Source organism: Setaria viridis, chromosome 9 (assembly GCF_005286985.2).
Source record: "Setaria viridis chromosome 9, Setaria_viridis_v4.0, whole genome shotgun sequence".
In the NCBI taxonomy this organism is placed as follows: domain Eukaryota; kingdom Viridiplantae; phylum Streptophyta; class Magnoliopsida; order Poales; family Poaceae; genus Setaria; species Setaria viridis.
This window is the reverse complement of record NC_048271.2, coordinates 52,171,399-52,187,285: the sequence shown is the minus strand read 5'-3', so window position 1 is coordinate 52,187,285 and position 15,887 is coordinate 52,171,399. Positions and strand designations below refer to the sequence as shown.

Genomic DNA, 15,887 nt, shown 5'->3' with positions numbered 1-15,887 from the left:
GTTATTTCAAGCCACACTGATTCATACGGTGGTTCAAGAGGACGGAGCAACGTATCAGTCCGTGAAGGAAGGCGCACGAAGACTGCGGCTTAGGGGTCACCGACTCATTCGGTGATGCCCTTCACATGTCACTGAATCAGTCAGTGGTATGTGTAGGGCCCAGCGTCAGTGGGCGCGAGTCGCCCAACGGCTAGCTGAGGTGGCATGCACCGATTCATTCGGTGACACCTCCTGCACACCACCGAATCAGTCAGTGCTATGCAGAAAGTTGCAACGGCTAGTTTCTTATCTTGGGGCTATTTATACCCTATTGCCTGGCCATTTGAGAGGTGTTAGTGCTTGGAGAAGCTATAGGCTTCTTTCCACATTCACACAAGTGCTCTATCCACCAAAGTGCTAAAGAGAAGATTAAGGCAATTAGTATAAGACTTAGGTCTTTATTAGTGCTAGTTTAGGCCTATTAGCGCATTGCTTTAGGGTTTAGCCTAAAGTTAGACGAGGTTTTGCACACCTCCTTTGTATCGGTACTTGCGCGCACCAAGAGTTGTAAATTCGGGGCTTGTAAGTCGTGCGAGACCCTCCAACCGTGTTTGTGGAGTGGCCGCTGGTGCTTGTGATAGGGAGGAGAGGCCCTAGGCTTTTGCCAAAACTCCACAAAGTGAAGAACGACAAGGAGCATCTGGAAGAGGCTAGGCAGAGACCCACTTGTGCATGGGGAAGGCTCGTCGGCTATCCTACGGAGTTACTTGACTGGGTAGTTTATACCCTTGCACGGGCATTCCCTTTGAGAGGGGCTTCAACAATGAGGACTAGTGGAAATCTTTGCTTTCCGATACCTCCGTAAAAATTACTGTGTCGCCACGCCAGAAGTTTGCCTTCTCTACCTCATTTACTTCCGCATTTCTTATCGCACTTACTTTCCGCATTTAACTTTCCTAGAATTGCCATGTGTAGTTTATAGGATTGGAACCTAGGGTGCAAAACTCTTTTGCGGTAGAGATAGCAACACATAGAAAAACCTAGTGCACATCTAGATAGAAATTGGAATAGGTTTCTATATGTGCTTGGAGGCTCAGTTTTTAGAACACCCAATTCACCCCCCCCCTCTTAGGGTGTCACGGTACCTTCAGAGGTGTCATTTTGGAGATTTTTTTAGTGGTGGTGCACTTCGTGCGAGTACTGTGTTTACCCAACTCGGATTTTTCAACAGCTACAAGTATCTTGCTTATCCCCGCTGGCTACTACCTATGTTAGTGGAAGTGTGGATACTTTTGATGCGGTCTTGGTTTGGTGGTCAGAGCACCAATCAGCAGATGGAGTTGTTTCTCTTTCCCGTTATTGGCATTGGCTCATACTTCGGTTCCACTTTTACCTGATGTGGAGGAGTTGGTTCATTTGGAGGCGACTTTACGAAACCTGCCACAAAGAGAGATTACTAGAGTAGTTTGTATGAAATTTTGAGTTTCTTCTTTTTCTTTGATTTTGTTACGTTGGAACATCGGATCTTCTGATGTCTTGGCTACATGTTGACTTGAAACATGTGCCTCTACGTAATGTTTGTGGTCTGATACATTCTCCAAAGAGGATGTCTGAAGCCGAAATATTATTTTCCATTATCTAAAAAAATCCACAACCCGCACCAATTCACATGTTGATTTATTTTTTTAATTTCTATTTACCCAATTTTTTTCATCCCCAAATTTTGCATGAATATGCATATTTACATCATCTACCAATCCATATATTTTTAGTTGTTTTTTATTCGAATTTTGATGATACTTTTTTTGAAGGAGTGGGAAGGGGTACGAGCACACGAGCCATTTTTCAGATTAGCTAGCATGATGTTATTGTATATAGAATGTGATAGTTACATATACACAAGAGAGGGACGTTCGGGCATTTGACGGACCTTGCGTTCAGGAATCAAATGTAAGACACATGATTTATTTTAGTTCGGAGTTGTTGGGCACCCTATGTCCGGCTTTCGGTCTCCATGATAGGAGAGCCTTCCAAAAGATCGCCCGTATGGATGTTTGTCTTCTATTATTGAATCATCCTCATGGAGGGTCACTCGGAAGAATTTATATAAACCATCGGTACGGTATGGTACAAAGGATGGTCATGCTTCTCGAGTCAGTGAAAATGATCAAAGGTTGACTAAGAGTAAAATAGTAATATACAAAATCTACAATACACTTGTCATATGTATAGTCGGCCTTAGCCAGGGGTGGATTTGGGCCCCGGGCTGCCCGGGCTGCAGCCCAGGGTGAGGCCCAAAAAGATTGGGAACAAGTTTCATAAAAATGGCATAAAAAGGCCAGGCAGCCTATTAGCCCACCCCAACGTGAAGTGAGCCCAGCAGACCGGAACCCTAGCCCTGGCTGGCTGGCCTCGCGCCTTCCGTCCACACTCGTCACGCCGTGCTGCCTCCTGCGCCTCCTGTCCACACTCGCCTTCACCCCCCGGCCCCCACAGCCCCGTGCCCCCGCCGGCTGCGTGCCGCACCATCGCCACCCGCCAGGTCGCCACCTCACCGGTCGCCCTCACCCCCGCGACCCCGCCAGCCGCACCCCCACACCCCCACCGACTGCTGACTAAACGGCAGCGCGCCAGCTTGCCAGGCACCGGCCGCCGGCTGAGCGGCACTGGGGCAGCGCGCCAGCGGCTGAGCCGCTGAGGGCAGGCAGCAGCCAAGCAGCAGCAGGCAGGTGAGATACTATGGAGAGAAATTCATTACTTTGCAATATTCATTACTTCATTGAGTATTTGAGTCTTACTTTGCAATTGCAACATTTCATACCTTAGAATGGAGAGATACTATGCTTAAAAAGATGCGTCAAAAAGTAGTGCTGAAACTATAGAGAGTCGGGTTAAGCAAAAAAGACCACGGATTGAACTTGATATGAGAGATATAGTTGCTGATCCAGAAGACAGGAAGCCAATTGATGATTTTCATCATGACATTAGGGATGAGGCTAGGAGAGCATATCTACAAATAGGTCCATATATGCCAGCTGGTCTTAGGTTTCCAAAAATGAAAAAAATATGGTAAAGGCCAATCAAGAGGATTTGTTGGATCATGGTTTGATCAATTTAATTGGTTAGAGTACAGTGTAGCCAAGGATGCAGTTTATTGCTTTTATTGCTATCTCTTTAAGCCACAACAAACTGGGTTTCATAGTAATGATACATTCACCAAAGTTGGATTTAGAAATTGGAAGAATGCAAAGGAATCTTTCAAGGAGCATGCTCAATCAATTGATGGCTTTCATAGTAATGCAAGAAAGTGTGCACTTGATTTCAAAAATTAGAGGCAAAGTATTCAACATGTGTGGACTGTTACAAGTGCAACAGAAGAGGAGGCATATAAAGCTCATTTAACTATCATGTTAGGCATTGCTAAATTTCTCCTTTTGCAAGCTCTAGCCTTTCGTGGATATGATGAATCTAAAACATCAAGAAATAAAGGGAACTTTATGAAGATACTTGAATGGTACAGAAAGAAGGATCCTAAGGCTGCACTTGTGACGGGTGAAAATGCTCTAGGGAATAATCAAATGAGTATTCCAATGGTTCAGAAAGATTTGGTTAGGGCTTGTGCATAGGAGACAAGTGAGTTAATTAAAAGTGAAATAGGAGATCGTTGGTTTCTGGTGCTTGTTGATAAGGCTCGTGATGCATCTATTAGGGAACAAATGGTTGTAGTTGTGAGGTATATATCTCCTCTCCATTTGGTTATTTCGTTGGTTTTGTTTTGTTGCTTTCAAGTAACACTATTTTCTATTTTCTCTTGTAGGTTTATCAATGATAAAGGAAGTGTGATTGAGAGGTTTCTTGGCATTGAACATGTTTCTGACACCACATCACCTTCACTAAAAGAAGCATTGGATACTATGCTTAGAAGATATGGTCTATCTATTTCTAAGATTAGAGGGCAAGGATATGATGGAGCTTCAAATATGAGAGGAAAATTTTATAGGTTACAAAGACTGGTATTGAATGAAAACCCATATGCCTTTTACTTCCACTGTTTTGCTCATCAATTGCAGCTTGTGGTAGTTTCTATAGCCAATTGTTGTGGTTCAACTTTTGATTTCTTCAATTATATCACTTCAATTATCAATGTTGTTACTGCTTCTTGCAAGAGGAAAGATTAGCTCCTTCGAAGTCACCATGATAAGATTGTTGAGCAGTTAGATAGTGGTGCTATTTTTTCTAGGAGAGGGAAAAACTAAGAAACTAGTCTTGATGGGCCTGGTGATACACGGTAGTGTACACATCACAAAATATTGGCACGTCTTATGATCATGTGGTCCTCTATACTAGAGATGTTAGAGAATATTAGTGAAGATGGAACTAATGGGGAAAAGAAAACTACAGCCTCTGGATTGATTCAAAGAATGGAGTCATTTGAATTTGTGTTCATATTACATCTTATGATCAGAGTATTGGGGATGACTCAAGGTCTGTCACAATGTTTGCAAAAAACAATTAAAATATTGTTCGTGCAATAAGATTAATTGGCTCTGTGATGATAAATATGAATGAAATGAGGGAAAATGGTTGGGATGCTCTTTTTGATGAGGTAAAGGAGTTTTGCCTCCTCAACAACATAGACATTCATAATATGGAAGATATGATACCAATTAGAGGTCGTTCGAGATGTCGTGGTGCTAAATTAGTGAGTTACTACCATTATTTTCATCATGAAATTTTCAATGTTGTGATTGATCAAATTTATTGTGAGTTAAATAATCGATTTCTAGAAACATCAACTCAACTCTTGAGATGTGTTGCTTGTCTTGATCCGAGGGATTCTTTTTCCAACTTTGAGGTAGAGAAGTTAGTTAAGCTTGCTAAGATTTATAAAGATGACTTCTCTGATTATGACTGCATAATGCTTGCGGGTGACCTTCCTATATTCATTGATGAAGTTAGAAATGATAATTAATTTGGAACTTGTACTGATCTTGGTAACCTTGCTGAGAAGATGGTTCGGACTGATAGACATACAACTTTTCCTTTGGTGTATCGTCTCATTGAACTTGCATTGATTTTGCCGGTGGCAACAGCAACAGTTGAAAGAGCCTTCTCTGCTATGAATATTATCAAGACCGAACGAAGAAATAAAATGAATGATGATTGGATGAATAGTAGCATGATATGCTATATTGAGCGGGATTTGTTTGCATCGATTGAAGATGAAACAATTCTAAAGCGCTTTCAAGGTTTAAGCAACTGTAAGATGAATTTGCCAATCGAGGGCTCAAGGTGCGTGTCGTTTACTTGTATTAGTCTATTTCAATACATAATGTTATCTTGCTTTATAAAGAGCTAAGATTTTTAAAATTTTTATGGAGAATTGAGGATGTCGGTACAAGTGGTGTTAAATCATGAAGACATGTATGTTTTTTTTTTTGTCATGGAAGACTCTTAATTTGGTACTTTTCTATCTTCAATGTTCTATGTATTGTTTGAGTCTATTGGTTGAACACTTGGAATCAATATAATTATATAATTATTTGTCTCCTTTGAAAAATATGTTATATCTAATAGTGTATGGCTAGTAAGATTTTAAGCATTATATTAGTTAGCCCGGGATGGAGCCCGTTTCTGGATCCGCCACTGGCCTTAATGGATCCTTTTTGTGTAGGCCCACACGGGAGTCTAAGAGTTTCAGGACATGGTTACTCCAGAGCCCTTAGGAGTGTCATCATCAAGTTCCTAGGAGTCCTGTTGCCGACGACATCATCATCAAGGTCCATGGGAGGTCCGTCTCAAAGGAATCAGCTCGTATCCTAGAAGAGAAAGGGGATAAATTAGGCAAAACTAAAATCTTAACATATAGCTTCCACTACTTTGCATAAAAATATAGAGTAGACCATGCTATCTAAATATGCATATATGGTTCATCTAGTGAAACTTCCCACGCACAAAGAGTTTGCAATCTAGAGTCACTCATAGCAATAACTACTCTATGAAAGTAAAGGCATACAAGTTGCAAGTAAGAAATACGGAAATGTAAAGAGGTGGGTTAGGGAGGATACAAACTCGGCATGACGATTTATCCCGTGGTATTGGTAGACAAATGCTATCCCTAGTCTATGTTAGAGCTCCACCAAGGTATGCTCCCGGTCACCAAGTCTCTCCCGGTCAAGATCTTGTGCTCGTCACAAAGGCTCTCGCCAAGCCGGATGAGAAGCTTGTCACAAAGGCAAGAGCTCACCACTCCCTCTCTTCCAGTCACCTTAATGCCATCTCCACTACGGAGATTCTCCATGATGAAGGGGGTCTCCTCATCCCCCACACATAATAGTCGTCGCTGCTCCACACCAAGCTGGAGGGTCGAAGACTTGCCGGTGAGCCACCAAGACCCCAAGAGGTCAGCACACTAAGCTTACAATGGTGGTTCACTTCTTGAACCAATCACAAGGTAGAAACGCCTTTTTGCACTCACTCTCTATAAGCATATCCTAACACTTAATCACTCTCTAAGCTTGTGCTAATTATCTTTGGATGATCACTTTTGCATTTTTGGTGGCATGGATGTATTCTTGATGTGTCTTGCACTCCAATGAACTTTTTCACACTCCAACAACTCCAATACCTTTCTTTGTATTGCATCCATGGAACCTATGAAACCCTACAAGTGCTCATTTTTGATATGTTAGTCCCAATATAATGTTGTCATTCGATCACTAGAATCACAATTATGACTAGAGGGTCATTTTTCTTACACCGTCACCATTGGAGCCTCTGAAATACTAGCATCGGGCCCTCCTAAAAGGCTTAAGGAGTCATGGGGCTCGAGCTTCTCGATTGCTTGAGGAGTTGAGAGGCTCCCTGATGGATTAGTCGAGGGAGGAGGGGATGGGGGCTCGAGCTTCGAGAAGGTTAGATAGTCGTAACCGGAGTTTGGGAGTACGTTGAGTTCCAAACTTAGCTTCCTGAAGCTTTTGGTCCAGTGAGAGGAATAGAAATGAGAGAGAAAGGACGAAACGGTGGGAGGAAGAGCACAATCTGGAGAGGAGAAATCGACTTCTGCCTCGAGAAGCAACGGTCCAGTGTAGTTTTGGATTTCCTCTGCGCGTGTGCACCTACCACCTGCATATTTATATAGATGTGAAGCCAGTTCAAATTTTCACTAGTCTCGACATTGCAACATCTCCTTACCTTCGCTACAAGTAGAAGGTGCAGCTAATCTCGCGAGTTTTCCCACCCAAATATGGCTCAGCCTTCGCACAGCTACATCAACGATGGCACCCCACGGAACGGCATCGTCCTCCTCCCTGTGGAAACGGGAACTGTGCCACCACAATGCTCCCACCTGCTAAACCCCGAGGAGTTCCGGCGGCAGGGCCACCAGGTCATCGACTTCATCGCCGACTACTACGCCAGCATGCTGGGCGAGTACCCCGTGCACCCCAGCGTCAACCCCGGCTTCCTACGACGCGAGCTCCCCGCGGACGCGCCGTTGCGTCCGGAGCGCGACGCGTTCGACGCGGCGCTGCGGGACGTCCGCGACCTCATCCTGCCCGGCCTGACGCACTGGCAGAGCCCTCGCCACTTCGCGCACTTCCCGGCGTCCAGCAGCACCGTCGGTGCCCTCGGCGAGGCCCTCACGGCCGGCATCAACGTCGTTCCCTTCACGTGGGCCGCCTCGCCGGCCGCCACGGAGCTCGAGATGGTCGTCGTCGACTGGCTCGGCAAGGCGCTCCACCTGCCCGAGAGCCTGATGTTCTGCGGCGGCGGCGGAGGAACGCTTCTAGGCACCACGTGCGAGGCCATCCTCTGCGCCCTCGTCGCCGCGAGGGACCGGAAGCTCGCGGACATTGGGAGCAGGAGGATCGGAGACCTCGTCGTCTACTGCTCCGACCAGACCCACTTTGCCTTCCGCAAGGCTGCCCACATCGCTGGCATCCACCGTGACAACTGCCGCGAGATCGCGACGTGTCGCGATGACATGTTCGCGCTCTCGCCAGCCGAGCTGCATGCCGCCATGCAAGCCGACGTGGACGCCGGGCTGGCCCCGCTCTTCCTGTGCGCGACGGTGGGGACCACCCAGACCACCGCCGTGGACCCCATCCGCGAGCTCAGCGCCGTCGCGGCGGCGCACGGCGCCTGGGTCCACGTGGACGCGGCCTATGCTGGCTCGGCGCTCGTCTGCCCGGAGTTCCGCCACGTGATCGACGGTGTCGAGGCCGTGGACTCGTTCAGCACGAACGCCCACAAGTGGCTCCTGGCCAACAACGACTGCTGCGCGCTGTGGGTGATGAGGCCGTCACTGCTCGTGGCGGCGCTCCGCACGGAGCAGGAGTACATCCTCAAGGACGTGGCGGCGGAGGGGCACGACGTCGTGGACTACAAGGACTGGTCCGTGACGCTGACACGCCGGTTCCGCGCGCTCAAGCTGTGGCTCGTGCTCCGCTGCTACGGCGTCGAGGGCCTGCGCGCCCACGTCCGCTCCCACCTGCGCATGGCCGCGTCGTTCGAGAGCATGGTCAGGGCCGACGCGCGGTTTGAGGTGACCGTGGCGACGCAGTTCGCGCTGGTGTGCTTCCGGCTCCGGTCGCCGGAGAAGCTGGGCGGCGAGAAGACGGCCAACGAGCTCAACCGGAGGCTCTTGAAGGAGGTGAACGCGACCGGCTCCGGGCCGTACATGAGCTCCGCCATGGTGGGTGGCATCTACATGCTCAGGTGCGCCGTCGGGAGCACGCTTACGGAGGAGCAGCACGTCCGTGAAGCGTGGAAGGTCGTGCAGGATCAAGCTGCTTCCCTCCTCCGTAAAATGGAGATCAATTACAGCGTGGTTGCCGAATAAGTTGAAATGAGTTATGCATTGTCAACGCGTCAATTTATTTTAGTTTGAATAAGCATAAAAGTGTTAGCGGATGGGCATGTAGCCCAGTGGTAAGGCTGCAAGGGAACAGCTGCCCGGCGGGGTGTTGGAGCCCTCGTCCCGCACCAAGCTTTCAAGGAATGGCATGCCGAGGTGGCGCCTATCAAATAAAAAACATACTTGTGTTATGTTGTAAAACAACCGAACTTGGTTCTGGTTTCTAGAACCGAGAATCCAGAATTAAAGAACTTGTCAGGTCTTTATAACAAGTTTTTGCACAAAACTTAGTTGAACGAGTTGTTCTGGAGACTTATTCCAAACATTTCTTTTTTGCAAAAGTGGTGTGGCGAAAAAAAATCATGTGTATAAGTTGTCTAGAAAAGTTAAAAAACGAAGTTAAGCAATCCTAACAATTTTATCATGGAATTTATGCTAAAAGGTTATCAACTTATCATTCAGGAGCTGTTGTACCGAGAAATTAACTGTAGAAGTTATGCATAAAAGTTGTCTGAAAAAAGTTTTTCCGGAAATATTCTCGTGAATAGTTTTCTAAAAAAATTATCATGAAAAATTTATCTAGACAAGTTGAATGGATATATTAAGCGTTAAAGTCAAGTGACGACAACGTTATTATCAAAAATTGTACTAAAAAGAATCATGAGAAGTTTTTAGCAACATTGTACAGAAAAGTTATGTACATAAGCTTATATCATTTTTAAAATAGAAAGTTGCGCAAAAACAAAGATTCCGGGGCGAGCAATAGCTGACCAGCAAGGATTAGTTTTTAACTAATCATTTTATCTTAAATGTCATATATTTAAGAACTGACAGTAGTTGCATATGCATCCTTCTCGCCGGCGAGCGGGTGCCCGGTGGAGTACGTAGATGGGCTTCACCATCGTGCTAGCTGTCGTGATCTCCATTCTACTGCTATTTCCTGCCGAATTGCAATGTCAAGAGGTAGCTTAGTTGAGACAAATTAAAGGCTTGGTCGTTAATTAATCTCCCTATATATCTTATCCTGGTGATTATATGTGTCATCATTTTTTGCCTTTGAAATGTGAACGAGTGAGTTGTTGAGACGTCACCGTTATCAATCTCCATTTTACGGAGGAGGGAAGCAGCTTGATCCTGCAAGACCTTCCACGCTTCACGGACGTGCCGCTCCTCCGTAAGCGTGCTCCCGACGGCGCACCTGAGCATGTAGATGCCACCCACCATGGCGGAGCTCATGTACGGCCCGGAGCCGGTCGCGTTCACCTCCTCCAGGAGCCTCCGGTTGAGCTCGTTGGCGGTCTCCTCGCCGCCCAGCTTCTCCGGCGACCGGAGCCGGAAGCACACCAGCGCGAACTGCCTCGTCGCCGTCACCTCAAACCGCGCGTCAGCCCTGACCATGCTCTCGAACGAAGCGGCCATGCTCATGTGTGCGCGGACGTGGGCACGTAGACCCTCGACGCCGTAGCAGCGGAGCACTAGCCAAACCTTGAGCGCCCGGAACCGGCGGGTCAGCGTCACGGACCAGTCCTTGTAGTCCACGACGTCGTGCCCCTCCGCCGCCGCGTCCTTGAGGATGTACTCCTGCTCCGTGCGGAGCGCCGCCGCGAGCAGCGACGGCCTCATCACCCACAGCGCGCAGCAGTCGTTGTTGGCCAGGAGCCACTTGTGGGCGTTCGTGCTGAACGAGTCCACGGCCTCGACACCGTCGATCACGTGGCGGAACTCCGGGCAGACGAGCGCCGAACCGGCGTACGCCGCGTCCACGTGGACCCAGGCGCCGTGCGCCGCCGCGACGGCGCTGAGCTCGCGGATGGGGTCCACGGCGGTGGTCTGGGTGGTCCCCACCGTCGCGCACAGGAAGAGCGGGGCCAGCCCGGCGTCCACGTCGGCTTGCATGGCGGCATGCAGCTCGGCTGGCGAGAGCGCGAACATGTCATCGCGACACGTCGCGATCTCGCGGCAGTTGTCACGGTGGATGCCAGCGATGTGGGCAGCCTTGCGGAAGGCAAAGTGGGTCTGGTCGGAGCAGTAGACGACGAGGTCTCCGATCCTCCTGCTCCCAATGTCCGCGAGCTTCCGGTCCCTCGCGGCGACGAGGGCGCAGAGGATGGCCTCGCACGTGGTGCCTAGAAGCGTTCCTCCGCCGCCGCCGCAGAACATCAGGCTCTCGGGCAGGTGGAGCGCCTTGCCGAGCCAGTCGACGACGACCATCTCGAGCTCCGTGGCGGCCGGCGAGGCGGCCCACGTGAAGGGAACGACGTTGATGCCGGCCGTGAGGGCCTCGCCGAGGGCACCGACGGTGCTGCTGGACGCCGGGAAGTGCGCGAAGTGGCGAGGGCTCTGCCAGTGCGTCAGGCCGGGCAGGATGAGGTCGCGGACGTCCCGCAGCGCCGCGTCGAACGCGTCGCGCTCCGGACGCGACGGCGCGTCCGCGGGGAGCTCGCGTCGTAGGAAGCCGGGGTTGACGCTGGGGTGCACGGGGTACTCGCCCATGCGGGCGTAGTAGTCGGCGATGAAGTCGATGACCTGGTGGCCCTGCCGCCGGAACTCGTCGGGGTCGAGCAGGTGGGAGTCCTGCGGCGGCAGAGTTCCCGTTTCCACAGGGACGACAACGCCGTTCTGTGGGGCGCCATTGCTGATGTAGCAGTGCGAAGGCGGCGCCATATATGCGTGGTGGGGAGGTGCAGAGACAAGTGATTGATGAACTGACGGTCCAATTAGCTGCACCTTCCACATGTAGTAGTGAGAGAAAGAAGATGATGCAGTATCGAGGCTGATGAAAACATGAATCGCCTTCTCTAGCTATTTATAAAATGGTGTAAGGTGCAAACGGCCGCCACATCTTCGGCCGACCTCACCTCACCTGCAACCTACCTACGCCTACGCCTTGTGTAGTTGTGTGTTGACGTTATTTATGGGTGTCTTTGTTAAACCTTTTCTTCCCAAAAAAAGTATGATTCAGTCGCAACCGTCTGCTACGCTTACGCCTTGTGTAGTTGTGTGTTGATGTTTTCGTGATGGTTCTAGGTTCTGCGTTGCTGGGATTATAAAAGAAAAATGAGCGGACGAATTAAAAAATTGAAAGTAAACGGGAAATGGAGTCAACTTTGTGCTTGGTGGTCAGTCAAAAAAGGCATGGTTCTTGGTTGATGGTACTACCAGGAACCCAGGAGCCCAAATGTAACTCAGATCAGATGTACTGTATTTTTTTTTCCCGCGCTCCCATAGCTTCTCCCAGTAGATGAGCACCGAGGAAGAATTAAATTAGCGGCTAGGCTCGGCTTATTTCAATATGTTTACGAACTTGAAAGGAAGCTCGCTCACCGTCAGAGGTTAGTGTAAGAATTCTGGACCCTTGGGTCTTAACCTGACTGTTCCAGTCATGTCGACTGAAGGGAGCCTAGTTTTAGCTAATTGATGTGCATTTTATTCCATTTCCATGTTAGATCAAATTAGTGGACTACAGAGATTAATTATTCCAAATACCATGGATATAAAAGTATTCGTGTACACAATTAAGTAATCAACGAAAGAAAGAACGATCAACAAGTAAGGCACAGGGTTGTTCTGATACGTGGAATTCCAGACGCAATGCATTATACTGAATAAATTACGAGTTCATGTTCAACCAAAAAGACCTACGATAGCTACAGGCACATGTGCTATACATACTGATCGACGAGCTAGCTCAGTCAGCTGGCATATTTGATCAATGGGTCAACTCTCTGAATGAGATGCTGGAAGCCTGGAACTGCTAGCCATACAGTGCAGAGCCTGGCCAAACAAGAGGCTTAATCAGTTCCTCTATTGTTAATTAGCACTACAAATTGATGTTTCTTGTTTGCTTTCGAAATTAATGGTGACCCTAATGGTCCAAACAGATGGTCCATTCTCTCGTCTAGTTCTAGCTAACTCTCCTTCGTCCTTACATTCCACCTCTGAGTTTTGACCACGTACACCCGAAACGTGCCAGGACTCCGATCCATGTGTTTAGTATACCATGAGCTTGCTCGACTGCGCTACTTCCGGCTGCTGCAGCTGCGCAAGCAAGCCGCTCGACTGTGTTAGGTTGCAGCGCAAGCAGGATAATGGAACAGCAACAGCATGCAGCAGCTGCTACAGTAGCCTGAACGCTGGCTGTTGTAGCATGTTTCCAAGCTTTGAAACGGTAAACATAGACGTCGTCCCAAAGTCTCGCTGAAGACGACGTGTAACGACTGCACTACACACCCGTGAGGCCTGTAGTTTAACACGTATGGACTTGTCATTAAGACATTAACGATGACGGCAAGTGCTGTGGTTCATCAGTTGTTTCTTTATTTTGTGAGACTATTTGTTTAAAGTTTGTTCATACGGAAGACTTTAATGTCCTCATCTCCACGCAGATGTCAGATGACATTGTTTGCGCGTTTATTTTTTGCATTAAGATTTGCATGTTGCATCTCAGGAACATAGCGTGCTATTTTAATTTTTACTGGCCAACCAAACCAATCCACAACTAGCTAGAACACTCTGTCTACCTCAGACATTATATGGCACAAGAACTGAAAAATGTAATAAATAGCACACATCCTGTTATTTAAATTTACAAAGTATATACGTATCAATCGACTAGATTTAGTTCATATCCTTGCAGATGAATATCAGCATGGAAAAAGAATTCTTTTGTCACCAAAGAATCGCCTTCTCTAGCTATTTATAAGCTGGTGGAAAGGTGCAAACGTGCGCCAAAAAAAAGAAGAGTTAAACGAAACCAAAAGAGTTCGAATGCAAAGAAGTACGGACCAGCAGGTAGCCAGGTACGAACTACGTAGTAGTTGCGTAGTACAGTAGTTGGGAAAGTTGTTTAACGTTTTTCGTGCTCTGGAAGAATAGAAGTTATCTGATGCTTGACGATTCATGTCGTCGTGATGCATGATTCAAACTTCTTTTTAAGGCAATTACCGGGGAACAAAACGTCTCCACCTGTATTTTGGATTCCATTCGATTCCGGAGGCCGGTGGATGGATTTGCCGTATGGCGTTTCGGGGGGGTTGGTGGAGATAGCAGGATCGTTTTTTCCTTCAGGGGAGGTCGGTGGAGATAGCAGGATCGCCTGTTCGCGTGGCAAAATTTGAGCACCAGAAATCATCAACAGGGAGAGCTGCGTGCGGGAGACCATGGTGCCAAAGTTGACCTTCAGTCCTGCAGGCTGCCCGGCGACGGCGAGTAGAACGGAAGGCGACATCATGCCTGTGCTTCCACCTCTGCCAGCAACAACAGAGCAGGAACATGGTGGAGAAGGCCTGCGAAGGGAAGTCATCTTGCGGCTTCACAGTCCATGGAGCCGGTAGTCGATCAGCACGCCAGTCAAAAGGTGCGCCCATAATTGCTTCACAAAGGGGCAGCATGGTCACCACAGATGACACATCACAGCAGTAGTTGTCCAGGACGTTCTTCCGCTTGAGATTCTTCTTGGAAGCACTACTTCTTATATGGAAATTAAAACCCCAAGCTTCGGAATGAACTGTCCATTTGGGTTCTCGAAGACTGGTACCGAGGAATGGGGACTGCATCCTGGGAGCCCCCGCGTCGTCCCCGCTCGGGCGACACGGGCGGCGCCCACGACCTCGGCCTCCGCCGTCCCCTCCCTCTCCTCCCCTCCCCTGCTGCCACCGGAGGGGCTGTCGGAAGCCCGCACGGGCTCCTATGACGATGGCGGCAGGGTATCTTCCTCGCTCGGGCTGTGCGCGTCAGTACTGGGTGGGACTGTGCGGAGCAGCTCCGCCGGCGGGGTGACGGCTGCGGCGAGGGGCGGTGGATATGGCGCCCTGGTGGCCGGATCCGGCCATCTCGGTTCCTGATCTGTGTGGAGAAGGGGGCTGCGGGCAAGCGGCGTGGCATGCGGCGGCAAGGCAGCGAGAGCAGGCGGCGGCGGAAGGGGAGCAGGTCGCCGCAGCGGTTGCGGCCATGGAGGCCTTCCTGGTGCCGGTGAGGAGGAGGCCACGGCCGGCGGGAGCCGAGGAGTCGGACGTGCTACTGCTCGGCAGAGGCGAGCAACGAGGGCGGCGATGGCGGGGAGCTGCAGGCCAGGTGGCCACCCCCTCTCCCCTGAGCAAGTGGCGGCGGCGGTTGCGGCCATGGAGGCCTTCCTGGCGCCGGCGATGAGGAGGCCGCGGCCGGCAGGAGCCGAGAAGCTGAACGTGCTGCTGCTCCGCAGAGGCGAGCAACGAGGGCGGCGATGGTAGGGAGCTGCAGGCTGGGTGGCCGCCCTCCTCCCCCCCAATCCCCTCTCTGGTGGCTGCGCCAGCTTCCGCCGGTGAGGGGATCGGACAACTGGCTATGTGGCGGCATTTTTCGGCTCCTTGGCGCCTGACGGTCCCCGTGCTCCTGTAGCGGCGGTGATTTCTGGGGAAGAAATGGGGTGTAGGAGAAAGTCTTGTGCCTGCTTGCGGGTCAATGACGACGACGCTCTCGGGCGTCGCTTCCCTTCTTGAAGGCGTCATTCATTCCTCCTTTTCCCTCCCCTACAGTGAGCTTCCGGTGAAATTCTTGACCGTGTTGGTCAGACGACGACGGCGCCAGTGGCGTTGCCCCCTCCCTTGAGGCATCATCTTGGAAGCTCAACGGGTTCTTACTGCCGTCACTACAGGGATCGTTGCTGAATGCCGCCCCCACTCCCACTCGTCTCCGGCTGGGCGCCTATCTTCGCTTTGATTCATCCACCTCGTCCGGGTTGCTTAGGTCATCATCGTCTGGTGGATGCTTTGCCACCCCCTCTTCTCTAGCGGATGTTTTGCCGCCATCGTTGGTTGCTTCAGGCGGATGCTTTGCCGTCGTCGTTGGTTGCTTTGGGCGGATGCTTTGACGCTATGGTTGTACTGGTTGGATGGATGTGTTGCCACCGTTGTTCAAACCGTGTGCCCTATTAACCCGCGTTATAACGTTTCAAACATTCTCTTCTTCTTAATACAAAGATATGCAGCTTTCCTGCATATTCTAGAAAAAAAACCCAAACTTCTAAGACGAGATGATAATTATATAGCTAATAATAGCTTGGCGTTAACATGCA

General features: G+C 49.5%; 2 protein-coding genes across 2 annotated transcripts; one reads left to right on the top strand and one right to left on the bottom strand.

The window, feature by feature from the left end:
- The first annotated feature begins 7,225 nt into the window (after window positions 1–7,225).
- On the top strand, window positions 7,226–8,841 carry LOC117836871 (tyrosine decarboxylase). The gene has a single exon (XM_034716389.2). The coding sequence runs from the start codon at window positions 7,226–7,228 to the stop codon at window positions 8,819–8,821; it is 1,596 nt and encodes a 531-aa protein (XP_034572280.1). The 3' UTR covers window positions 8,822–8,841.
- Window positions 8,842–9,437: 596 nt separating this feature from the next.
- LOC117836870 (tyrosine decarboxylase) lies at window positions 9,438–11,826 on the bottom strand. The gene is made up of 2 exons (XM_034716388.2): window positions 9,928–11,826; window positions 9,438–9,776 (listed from the first exon to the last, which is right to left on the bottom strand). Exons 1-2 carry the CDS (start codon window positions 11,570–11,572, stop codon window positions 9,649–9,651), a joined length of 1,773 nt encoding a protein of 590 aa, XP_034572279.1. The 5' UTR covers window positions 11,573–11,826; the 3' UTR covers window positions 9,438–9,648.
- Between the last annotated feature and the right edge of the window lie 4,061 nt (window positions 11,827–15,887).